General features: G+C 37.7%; 1 protein-coding gene across 3 annotated transcripts in view; it reads right to left on the bottom strand.

Annotated features, from left to right (window-relative positions):
• Positions 1–13,835, bottom strand: part of MYO9A (myosin IXA) — a 262,019-nt gene that overhangs the window by 5,081 nt on the left and 243,103 nt on the right. For all 3 annotated transcript variants that reach the window (XM_081050331.1, XM_081050332.1, XM_081050333.1), the window contains 2 exons: positions 2,264–2,466; positions 132–274 (listed from right to left, as the gene is read on the bottom strand). In XM_081050331.1, the coding sequence (XP_080906457.1) occupies positions 132–274; positions 2,264–2,466 (346 nt within the window). The remainder of the gene's footprint in view (positions 1–131; positions 275–2,263; positions 2,467–13,835) is intronic.

The raw sequence follows: 13,835 nt of genomic DNA, 5'->3' as shown, positions 1-13,835 counted from the left end.
ACCTCCTTAGGACTCTGTCACATAAGGTGAGGCATTCTGGAAAGGGACCCTGTCTTAGCTTGGGAATCCTTAAGGATTCCCAATCCTTTGCAACACAAATCTGGAGTCTTTGGTCTAACACATTCATTTACCTGATTTCTCAGAGATGGCACCTTCAGACTCAATATTCAAATTTTCTGAGCTCTCCGCAGTCCCAATGGAGGCCTCTGACTCAAGCGTCTCATCATCAGAGGCGCGCGGTTCCAGGACAAGCATCTCAAATGTCAGCTCCTCCCTGTAAAATAGTCAAGAAATCCATTAGCATCATAGGAAGTAAAAGGAAGACAAGAGGAAAAACAACCTTCCATGAAAGTCAGGAATTTAAGCAGCAAAAATGGTCCCATTTCTTACTGTTCCCCTCCAGGGTGGCGATAGGACCTGTACGCCACAGGCATGGAAGCTAAAACTACACAGACTAGAGGACAAATGACAGACAGGCAGCACAGGCCGGGACCTAAAATGGGGCTAAGAGTGAGGTGAGGGAAGATCTTTCGTTAAAAGAAAAGAAAATCAGGGATAAGGGCTCTAAACTCACTCTACACTCATTCACAATGCATCAGGAAAGCCCTTTCCTCTCTCTGGACCTCAGTTTCCTCAACCACAAAATGAAGAGACTAAATGAGCTCATCTCTAAGATTCCTTCCAGCTCTTCAACTATCTTCCATGAAACTTCACTAACTGGCTACAGACCATATTCTCCATCTTGACCACAGAGAGACCTCCGGATGAAGTCAAACACTGATCTTTTCTCTCCTGTGAAGGTGATGCCGTCTCCAAAGTATCCTCTCCTCCTCCAATCACCCACCTACCTCAGTTATGTCCCCTCATTTTCTGCCGTCTTTGGTGCCTGGGTCCTCATCTTGCTTTCTCACTACTGCCTGCCACCACCCTAATCTAATTCAATCAGTATCTTTGTAACAGCTCATTTTAGTACCCTCACACCAAGTCCCTTTATGTCTGCACCTTCTAACCACCTTTCCTCCACTGTATATAGGCAACTTTCTCCAGTGGGCAGACCCTGGAAACACATCAGCTGAACCCAGGACTCTATGGCCTTATCCTTTTAGCTCTTACTCCCTCTTTCATCAGGTCTCTTCCCTTTCAGAATCCTTTAAGCTTCACTTCCACTCTACCTAGCTTAAACTATTCATCCTTCAGTACCTGAACTACCTAACTTGAGATTCAGACATTCTTTTCAAGGAGAATGGCACCAGAGACTCCATGCTGCCAAACCAGCGTCAGAAGCCTCGTGCATTCACATGTGAGTTTGTGCTCATACGTTCCTCTTTCTGCAAAGATTCGCCTCATCCTACAGACTCCTACTCATCCTTCAATACTTCAAACCATCTTTGCCAAAGCTGAGTTAGGGCCTCTGCTTAGATCATTCTTATATCGGATAGCCTGGTCAAGTACATCACGTTTGCCTTCTCATGTTCTGCATGGCTGAGCCCCAGCTGCTTTTTCAGCTTGCCTAAATTCCAGGATCAATCCTGACAGACAGACCCATATACCCCCATGAACCAAGCTCTCAGACAAGGGATCCTGGAACTCAGGAACAACAATCCTCTTAAAACTTGAGAGTCCTCACTGTCGATCTAACCAGCACATGGCACCTTCAGGGAGAACCGTGGGGTGTTCATGTCATCCCCAGGACACCGTGTTACCCTCCCCCACCCCAGGCTCCCGTGATGCTGGAGGTCACAGAGCCGCTTATCTGTCCATCTTCTAAACTGCCACCAGTTTGCCCACCCGGTACCCCCGCACCCACGAGAGTTGCCGCCCTACCCTGACCATCTAGCTGCTGGCCTTACAGCTCTACTGATCTTCAGATAATAACCTTCCTTCACGGTATTTTAAATAATGCCCATTCTCGGAAGGGACTTTGTCTTAGCCTGGAAATCCTTCTTCTTCCTTTTTAAGACAAATCTGTTCACCGAGGTGGCCAAGACCAACACAAACTGCCCCAGTCAGCTGCCCGTCTAGAATCATCACTGTAGCAGCTTCCGGTCTCACTACTCACAGAGCTTCCCTCCCCGAGGTGACAACTTTCACACTGTTACCTGAGTGCAGGCAACGTGTCTATGTCATCTCCATGCTCCCTGCATCGCCTGACAACAGTGCTTGACACATAGAAGTTGTTTAATACATAAGATAAAGAAAGGACAGAAGGAAGGAAATGAAAACAGAGGATAACTGGTCGCTGGCCCTCCTGCTGGATACTCACTTCTCCTTCTGCAGGCTCTCAATCTGCTCTGTCAGCACTCTCTCCTCCTGCTGCATAGCTGCCTGCTGCTGCTCCGTGATGTCCGTCTCCATGGCTGCCTCACCAGTCAGCGTCTCTTCCGGGACATCGGACATGGAGGGCAACTGAACTACAACAGGAGAGGACGGACCTGGATAGTTTCCTCGACGAAGGCGCCCCTTGCCCTGAGAAGACAAATCCACGTTAGAAAGAAAACTGAGTGACTACATCAGTTTCACGTGGCCCACTTAGGATAACATGTGCAATTCCATCACATCAGGTGAATGGCAGAAATCAATGGAAACGCTGTCCAGGACCTAAGATATGTAGTGAGATACCATCCACCGAACACATTTAGGCTGTGAATGTCTTGCAAGAGCCCTGGAAAATGGGTACTTTTGTGGGTGGGAGTGCAGGAACACACTGCATTCATCTAAACTGCATGTACTTCAAACTAAATATCCACACAAGGCTATTTAAATTTAATTAAAATTAAGTAAGTGAAAACTTAGTTCTGCATTCACCCTGGTCACAGGTGGCTCGTGGCTACACACTGAACACAGCAGGTGCAGAACATTCCCACCGTGGAGGAATGTTCCGGTGGAGAGCACAGCTCTTTACCTTTAACCCCAGAACACATACTCTCTCTAGGAAGATGACAGAAACAGGTTCTGAAACTCAGTTTCATTTTTTAAAAAGTCATTTATTTATCACAGGGTACTAGTGAGAGATATTCCCTGAGAATTTAAGGAACTTTTTTCTTGAGACCAGAGAGAAGAAAAATCTTATTGCTTTTAAATGGGTTACCATGTATATAACTTGAGCTTCTGATAATGGCAGTCTAGTATTTCATATTAAACCAGAACTACTGGACCAAACATAAAAACTCAACATATTTTTAAAGGCACTAGAGAGCTGATACAGTGGGCCAAGGAGAGGCTAGCCCAGCAGTTAGGGCTAATCTAAATTTAAGAAGAGGTGACTGAGAGTCTGAGCAGAGCTTCTGCCAGACTACAGCAGGGTCAGCAAACTACAGGCCAAATCTGGCCTCGTGCCTGATTTTGTAAATAAAGTTTTATTGGAATACATTCATGCTCATTAATTCATTGTCTTCTGCAGAACAATGGCAGCAGTGATTGTTGCAACCAAGACTATATGGTTCACAAAGCCTAAAATATTTACTTTCTGGTCCTTTACAGAACAAATTTGCCAACCCCTGGGGCACAGAATAAAAACTGTAATCCAGACCCACACAAGGGTGTAGGCTGCTGCCTGATAAAACCTCCACGCCTGGTGCTAGGATCTCCAAGGTTTGTATCCTAGACATAAAGATGAACGGAAATTATAGTGCAGCCTAGCTTCAAGTCATTTGAATGGTCCAAAAAATTACAACCCCTAAAATTGGATTAAAGTAAACTCAGGTTGCTAGTGTCCTAGCACCTGGCAGAAAAAATAAAAACACTCTTTGGAGGAAAGTAGCATCATCTCAGGCCTGAAAATGTTTTTATAAATAATTTTTGAAATACTATGTCAGACACAATCAAAGGTAACCAAGCACAAAAGGAGACAAGACAATGTAAATGAAAACCAGTAAAAAAAACAGAAAACAGAAACCTTCAATGACTCCAGACATTGTGGCTGTAAGACAGACTTAAAATAACCATGCTGAAAGAGATAGAAAGACACAGTTGAATTAATGGACCAGAAGTTAGATCAGAAGAAAATATGAAGAATCAAGCAGGGAAAACAGAATAAAAAATTTTCTAGAAAAATTCAGAAAAGGTAAGAGAGGACACAATAAAAAGATCTACCATATGTAATAAGATGCCAGGAGAGAAGACAGATCCTGTAGGAGAAATATTGACAAGATGAGGGCAAAGCATTTTTCAAACCAATTACATATATTAACCTACTGCCTGAAGAAAGCCTTCAACCTCTTAAAAAGTAAATAAATAGAATTCCATACACCTAGACAAAACTGCTAAAAATCAAATACAAGAGAAACTCTTAAAAGAAATCAGGAAACAAAAAGGTACTTGCAACAAAAATCAAAGATACAAAGCTTACTTTTCAACAGAAACAATGGAAGGCAGAAAACAACAGATGGTATTTTCAAAGTGATGAAAGAAAAAAAGAAAAAAAAAAAGAAAAAAAGCAAATGCCAACCTAGAATTCTATACATAGCAAAAACAACCTTCAAGAATGAAGTTGAAATAAAGACATTTTTCAAACAGACTGAGAGAACCTGTTACCAGCAGACCTGCACTAAAGGAAACACCAAAGGGCAGATAGAAAAATCTCCCAAGCAGAAAAGTCATGGAGGGAGACGTGAACAGCAGTGAAACGGTAAATATGTGAGTAAGTCTAAATGAATACTGACTGCATAAAACATAATAATAATATGTTGGATCAAAAATATACAAATAATTAAAAATACAACAACAGTAGCAACTATATTATATAATAGCTAAAGCACATTAAAGTCCTTGCGTTATCTAAGAAACAGATAAAAGTACCAATTGACTTTGATACATAATAGACTTTTGTTGTAATCTTTAGGTTAATTACTAAAAAGAAGTAAAAGATTGTAAAAACTTCTAAACTAACAAAAGGAAAAAAATGAAAAAAAAAATAGTAAAACAAAAGGCAAAAAAAGGAACAAATAAGGCAAGAAAGAAAAAACCATGCATAGTTTAAAAAAGAAGCACATAATAGTAGATTTAAATCAAAATATATCAGTGATTACATTAAATGTAAGTAAATTAAAAGTTCTCATTAAAATTTGAAGACTGTCAGACTGTATTAAAAAAAATAAAATCCAACCACATGAAGTTTACAAGAGGTGCACAGAAAACTTAAGAATTAATTTTAAGAATAAAAAGGCTGAGAGTAAAAGGGTGGGAATCAAAGACATACCATGTCCATCAAAAGAAAACTGGTGTAATTATCTTAATTCTAGACAAAGTAAACTTTAAGGTAAGAAGTGTGATGAAGCGCCATATTTCACAATGATGAAAGTTCAAATTATTAAGAAGATATAACATTTCTTAATTTGTAAATAACCAAGAAATAGCTTTAAAGGTTTATAGTAAAATACTGACAGAATACTCAAAGAAATAGACAAAGCTGTAATTGGCACAGAGAAAACAAGTGTGCACACACAAATCAGTAAAGCTATGAAACTGAGCAACTTAAACTGAACAACTTATACAGAATTCAGTATCTCACAACTACAGTATACTCATTATTTTAGAGCACATACTGCAAAGACAATACATTTTTCAGGGTTGAAATAATTTATCTGACCTTAAAAGTAATTTAAAATACGTTTTCTGATAGCGCAATTACAAAGAGAAAACTAAAGATCTCTAAATAAAGAAATTAAGAAATACACTTCTAACACACACATCGCCAAAGAAGAAATCATAATGGAAATTAGAACGTATTTCCAACTAATAAACAACAATATGAAGTTCTGTGGGATAGTTTAACTCTGCCTACCTTAAAGTTAGAGCCTTATATGCATACAGTAGAAAAAAAGGTTAAAAATTAAAGAGGCGAGCATTTTTTTCAGAAAACTAAATAAAGAACAATACATTACAAAATAAAAATAAAAAAAACCCAAGGAGGGAAAAAGAAAGACAAGAGTAAAAAAACATTGGAAAACAGAGGACCAGAGCTAAAATGTAGCTCTTTGAAAAGACTAAAAGTTAAAATGCTGTCAAGACTGATGAAGAGAAGAGTTCACGAATAACTAAAGGTAGGAATGAAAAAGGGGATATCACTACAAATCTTGCAGACATAAAAAGGGTAAGAGGCTACTATGAACAACTTTATGTTGATAAATCTTAAATTTTATACAAAGTGGAGAAATTTCTACAAAAATCCAAGTAATACTGTCAAAGAAGAAATAAAAGTACAAAATCTTATACATTGAATCCATAAATATGCAAACTTAGAGAAAATCTAGACCTAGATGATTTCACTAGCAAGAAGAAATGACTCACACATTCTTCCAAGAATTAAAAAAAGTATCCCCAGCTCATTTTTAGAGGCCAGCATAACCTTGACATTAAACATAACAAGGATATTAAACGAAAGAACTATTATAGTACAATTTTACTCATAAACACAGGTGCAAAAATCCAAACAACATATTATGAACTGAGTGAAGCAAGATGTAAGAAGGATATTAACTCATGACTAAGTTGGATTTATTGCAGTAGTATAACCATGGTTTAACATTAGAAAATCACTTGGTATAATATTTCATATCAATAACATAAAAGTCTCATGAACACCTCAATACCTGCAGTAAAGGCGTTTCATAAAATTCAACACCGAATAACAACAACTCTTAGAAAACCAGGAATAGAGGTGAACATACTAAATCTCATAAAGCATCTATAAAAATTCTATAGCAAACATTGCATTTAGTGGTAAAAGGTTCAAAGCTTTTCCTTTGAGACTGGGAAATGCCAAGAACGATCCCTATTACCACTTCCTTTCAACACTGTACTGGAGGTTCTAGCTAATGTAAGAAAAAGAAATAAAAGGCATAAGGACTATAAAAGAACAAGTGAAACTATTGTTACTCATGAACAATATGACTGTAAAGGTAGGAAACCCAAAGGAATCCACAGAATAATTATTAGAATAAGTGAGTTCAGCAAGGTTGCTGGACACAAGGTGAAAAACACCAAAATTAATTGTATTTTTATTTAATGAACAAACAGAATATAAAAAATTTGTAATATTTATAATCACGTTAAAATATTAAAATCCTGGCAATAATTCATACTAAAGGTATGTAAAATTTCTACACATAAAACCATAAAACACTTTTGAGAAGAATTGTTGATCTATATGAATGGAGATCAATATTACGTTCATGGATGGAAACAATCAATATTGTAAAAATGTCAACGCTCCCTAAAGTGATCTATAAATTCAATGCAACCTCAATAAATCTCCCAAGAGAATTTTTGTGAAGCTGATTCTCTCATTTGTATGGCAATATAAAGAGCCAGGAGCAGTCACAACTCTACTGAAGAAGTTAGGATGCCTTATCCTAGCAGATACTGATAGAAAGCCATAGTAGTTAAAATAGTGGTGCTGAACAAAGCTGCTTAAAATAGAGAGTCTGGAAATTGATCTACCCACATACAGCCTCTTCATTTACAACAAAAGGGATCCTTGGGCAGTATGGAAAGTATCCTTTTCTAAATAAATGGTGCTGGAAAAACGACATCCATGTGCAAATATAAAGACCATTCCTTACATTATACTACATACAAAAACTGTCCCCAGGTGGACTGGATACCTAAATATGAAAGGCAAAGCAATAAAGCTTTCAGAAGATAATAAAGATTATCTTCATAATAAGAAGAAAAAGAAAAAGTATTTGAAAAGGTACAACATCCACTTATGACTAAAACACTTAACAAAATAGGTATAGAAGGAAAATACCTTAACATAATAAAAGCCATATATGACAAACCCTCAGCTAATCTCGTAATTAACGGTGAAAAACTGAAGCCCTTTGTTCTATGTTTAGGAACATGACAGGGATGTCCCCTATCACCTCTACTTTTCAACAGTGTTGGAAGTCCTCGCCAGAGCAATCAGGCAAGAGAAAGAAATAAAAGGTATCCAAATTGGGAATAAAATAGTCAAATTGTCACTCTTTGCTGATAACATGATGCTATATATAGAAAACCCTAAAGACTCCACCAAAAAGCTATTAGAAACAATCAACGAATATAGTAAAGTTGCCGACTACAAAATCAATGTACAAAAATCCATTGTATTCCTATATACTAACAATGAAATCTCAGAAAAAGAAATAAAAAAACAATTCCTTTTGCAATTGCAGCAAAAAGAATAAAATACCTAGAAAGAAACTTAACCAAGGATGTGAAAGACCTATATGCTGAAAACTACAAGACATTTTTGAAAGAAACTGAAGAAGACACAAAGAAATGGAAAGACATTCCGTGTTCATGGATTGGAAGAATCAACGTAGTTAAAGTGGCCATATTACCCAAAGCAATATACAGATTTAATGCAATCCCCATCAAAATCCCAAAAGCATTTTTTAAAGATAGAACAAAAAATCATCACATTTGTTTGGAACCACAAAAGACCCCGAACAGCCAAAGCAATCTTAAGAAAAAAGAACAATGCTGGAGGTATCACACTCCCTGACTTTAGCTTGTATTACAGGGCTACAATAATCAAAACAGCACAGTACTGGCAGAAAAACAGACACGTACACAAGTGGAATAGAATTGAGAATTCAGAAATAAAACCACATATATATGGACAGATAATTTTTGACAAAGAAGCAAAAAACATACAATGGAGAAAAGACAGCCTCTTGAATAAATGGTGCTGGGAGAATTGGAAAGCCAAGTGCAAAGAGAAACTGGACTGCTATCTGTCACCATGTACCAAAATTAATTCAAAATGGATCAAAGACTTAAGCATAAGCCTGAAACAATAAACCGGATAGAAGAAAATATAGGTACTAAACTTATGGACCGTGGGTTCAAAGAGCATTTTATGAATTTGACTCCAACGGCAAGGGAAGTAAAAGCTAAAATAAATGAATGGGACTATATCAAACTTAAAAGCTTCTGCACAGCAAAAGAAACCATCGACAAAATAAAGAGGCAACCAACTGAATGGGAGAAGATTTTTGTAAACAGTGCGTCTGATAAGGGGCTAATATCCAAAATATACAAGGAACTCATGAAACTCAACAACAAAAAAACAAACAACCCAAGGAAAAATAGGCAGAGGACCTGAAGAGACATTTCTCCAAAGAGGACATACAAATGTCAAATAGACATATGAAAAAATGCTCAACGTCGCTAATCATCAGAGAAATGCAAATGAAAACCACAACGAGATATCACCTCACTCCAGTCAGAATGGCTATCATCAACAAGACAAATAGTAACAAGTGTTGGAGAGGCTGTGGAGAAAAAGGAACCCTCATACACTGTTGGTGGGAATGCAGACTGGTGCAGCCGTTATGGAAGGCAGTGTGGAGGTTCCTCAAAAAATTACAAATAGAATTACCATATGACCCAACATATGACCCTCTCCAGGGTATCTACCCAAAAAATCTGAAAACATTTATACATAAAGACACGTGTGCTCCAATGTTCATTGCAGCTTTATTTACGGTGGCCAAGACATGGAAACAACCATAATGTCCTTCGATAGATGAATGGATAAAGAAGTTGTGGTATATATACAGCATGGAATACTATTCAACGGTAAGAAAAGATGAAATAGGACCACTTGTGACAACATGGATGGATCTTGAAATTATAATGCTAAGTGAAATAAGTCAGACGAACCACATGTTTTTACTGATATGTGGTATATAAACCAAAAACAACAAAAGAACAAGACAAACAAACGAGAAACAAAAACTCATAGACACAGACAATAATTTAGTGGTTTCCAGAGGGTAAGGGGGGCGGGGGTGGTAGGTGAGGGTAAGGGGGATCAAATATATGGTGATGGAAGGAGAATGACTCTGGGTGGTAAACATACAATGGGATTTACAGATGCTGTAATACAGAATTGTACACCTCAGATCTATGTAACTTTACTAACAATTGTCACTCCAATAAACTTTAATTATAAAAAAGAGGATAATTTGTGAATATTTTACAGATTAGTAAACTTTATTTCAAATTATATTCTTCACATTATATTAGCTTAAATAGTATTAAATCATTATTTATGCTTAGAATGATAGCACAAATAAACAAAAAAACATTTGTTATAGAAAAGGTATAACTGGATGGACTGTAATTCTATCACGTTATGAAATCCTAGTCTGAGAATAGCCTCGTCAAAGATGATGTGCCATTACCACTTGCAACACGGCGGCAGACACAGATACGGCTAATGACTGAATAACATGGGAGGTAGAGGCGCCAACCACCCACGCAGGCAAAAATCCACAGAGAACGTGTGACTCTCCAAAAACTTGACTACAGTTGTCCCCCAGCATCTGCTGGGATACTGAGATACCCAAATCAATGGATGCTCAAGTCCCTCGTGTAAAGTGGCGTAGAACAATGCAGGGAATCAGCCCTCCTCATCTGCAGATTCCCAGCCCAGTGAGACGGAGGGATGACTGTATATTTATTTTTAAAAATCTACCTATAAGTGTCCCACACAGTTCAAACCTGTGTTGTTCAAGCACCAACTGTATTTTGAAAATCATTTCAAAATGAATGATCAGGATCCTACCCATTTTAGTGATAGCAAATACGATTATTTACAAGTCAAGAACCTCCTAACCAATATATGGCTACCAGTATTGCCCATCTCTAATCATTCTTCTTCAGAATGCCACCAGTTTATCTTCTAAAAGACACACTGACGGTGACATTGGTCTACTTTAAAAACCTTTTTATAGCTCTAAAATGCTTCCAAGCAGAACATTCAAAATTCTTAATGCTGCACAGTTGGTTTTAATCTACTTCTCTAAATTCTTCTGCCACTTCCACACTTCCTGCTCTAGCTACATAAGGCAGTATTCATAGATTGCTGTTCCATGCTTCCTTGCCTCTGGAATTGTCTTTCACCTCTTTCTTTTCTCCATTTGTTAAATTACTAGTCATCTTTCAACATCCAATTCAAATGACTTCACATTGCCAATAATAAAACATACTTTTCATAAATGCATTTCACTTTGCATTTCAGTAAAGTCATGATACTTAATTATGGAATAGCAATTTTTCAAATCTATGAATACTTGAACATTACTGACTTTGATTTGTCAGTCTATGTGTAGCGGGTGACCAAAAAACTCACTGCCATCTCACCTAGATTCAATTCCATAGATGCTCACTGAATACCAAATACGTCCTTGACAGTCTTGTTCTTAAGACTGGGCCTAAAACGTTCCCTACAGCTAAATGCACATGCAGTAGGACATTAAGTGGGGTTTTTCCTCTTGGTCCAAATCGTGGCTAATGCCCAAAGCTGAGGATAAGATAAGTAAGCACTCCTTCTTCTAGCTTCAATCAGCCCATGTAGCTGGTACCAGTCACTTCTCTCAGGGTTTACTGAGAGGCATCAGTTTATTGAACCAGCCCTATTATCAATATTGTAACACCTTCCCTCAAGGAATCTAAAAGGCATAAAAAGAAAGAGGGCTTTACTGAACGTTGAGGGGAATACGAAGTTTATGAAAAGAAGATATTCCCTCTCCTCTGTTGGGAAAAAAGCAGTTGCTATATATGAATCCAGAGGGTAAGAATCAAAGATTAAGGTCATCGCATGCTCATGGATAGGAAGAATTAATATAGTTAAAATGTCCATATTGCCTATGGCAATAAACAGATTGAACGCAATTCCTATTAAACTACAAAGGACATTTTTCGCAGAAATAGAACATGTAATCCTAAAATTTATATGGAACCATAAAAGACCCCAAATAGCCACGCCAACCTTGAGAAATAAGAACAAAGTGGGAGGTATCACGATACCTGACATCAAATCATACTACAAGCCTATAGTAATCAAAACAGCATGGTACTGGCATAAAAACAGACACATAGATAAATGGAATAGAATGGAGAGCCCAGAAATAAATCCATGCATATATGATCATTTAATCTACGACAATGGAAGCAAGAATTGACATTGGGGTCTATTCAATAAATGGTGCTGAGAATCCTGGACATGCAAAAAAACAGCTGGACCACCTCCTTATGCCATATAGAAGAATAAATTCAAAATGGATTAAAGACTTAAATGTAAGATCTGAAACCATAAAACTCCTAGAAGAAAATATAGGAAGTAAATTTGCAGACATTACCCTTAGTAACATTTCTACTGATACATCCACTCAGGCAAGGGAAGTATGAGAAAAAAATAAACGTGGAATTACATCAAACTAAAAAGTTTTTCCACAGCAAAAGAAACCATCAATAAAACAAAAAGGCATCCTACCGAATGGGAGAAGATACTTGTCAATGATACACCTGGTAAGGGGTTAATATCCAAAATTTATTAAAAAAAAACTCATTCAACTCAACACCAAAGAAAAAAACAACCCAATTAAAAAATGGGCAGAAGACATGAAGAGACATTTCTCTAAAGAGGACATTCAGATGGCAAACAGACATATGAAGAAATGCTCAACCTCACTAACCATCAGAGAAATGCAAATAAAAACCACAATGAGATATCACCTCATCCCAGTCAAAATGGCTATCATCAATAAATCAACAAACAAAAAATGCTGGCGATGATGTGGAGAAAACGGAACCCTCGTGCACTGTTGGGATTGCAGACTGGTGCAGCCACTATGGAAAACAGTATGAAGGTATCTCAAAAATCTGAAAATGGAACTACCTTATGACCCAGCAATTCCACTCTTAGGTATCTATCCGGAGAAATCCAAAACACTAATTCTAAAAAATGTATGCACCCCTCTGTTTATTGCAGCACTATTTACAATACCCAAGACATGGAAACAGCTGAAATGCCCATTGGTAGATGACTGGATTAAGAAACTGTGGTACATTTATATAACGGAGTACTACTCGGTTATAAAGAATGAAATCTTACCATTTGCAATGATATGGACGGACCTAGAGAACATTATACTAAGTGAAATAAACCAGTCAGAGAAAGACAAATACCATATGACCTCATATGTGGAATCTAAAGAATAGAATAAATGAACAGGCTAATCAGAAACAATCTCAGAGATAAAGAGAAAAAACTGAGGGTTGCTAGATGAGAGGGGGTGACGTAGGGGGAGAGGGTGAGGGGATTAGTAGGTACAATTGGTAACCACAAAATTGCCATGGGGATACAAAAGACAGTTTGGGGAGCATAATCAGTAATGTTGTAAAGATTTTGTAGGGTATTTGATGGACACTTGTCATATTGGGGAGATCACCTCCGGGATGACGTAGATGCCTGATCACTGCACTGTACACCTGAAGCTATAGCTGAATAGTGATGGGTGTTGACTGTGGTTTAAAAAAAAATTATATATATATCGTCACGGAATGTGGAGTGAAGAGCAAGGAATAGGGTTAGTGGAACTGTAGCGGCTGTGCGTGATGTCGGAGGGGTGGTAGATTGGGGGAGGGGGTTGTCACTTTGTGAGGGATGTAAATGTCCAACTGTTACATTGTTTTGTACACCTGAAACTAAAATTTTTTTTTAAAAAAGTTTGAGGTTATCTACAAGAAAGGCAGACTGGTATTTCATTCCCTGTTTGGTTATCTAAATAGGCAAAAGACTTACTGTCCCTCTGTTATACGCACAGGGGAAAGAAAAATGAGGAGAAAGCGTGGTGAGGAAGTGTCAGGTAGGAAGGTAGGCAAGACTATCACCCCCACCTTGAATTCTTGATTCCCAAGAGGTATGAAAAACGTAACCTTTCCCCCGATGGCCATGGGAGGTAGATCTGACTGGACAAAGTCTTGCAAAAACACAATAAAAATATGTATCAGAGTCACAAGGTGTGAACGCCATCAGTCAGGTTTAGCAAGAAGATGTG

Source organism: Rhinolophus hipposideros (genome assembly GCF_964194185.1).
Source record: "Rhinolophus hipposideros genome assembly, chromosome: 5".
NCBI classification, from domain to species: domain Eukaryota; kingdom Metazoa; phylum Chordata; class Mammalia; order Chiroptera; family Rhinolophidae; genus Rhinolophus; species Rhinolophus hipposideros.
Note: the sequence above shows the minus strand (reverse complement) of the source record. Positions and strands in the feature narration are given on the sequence as shown.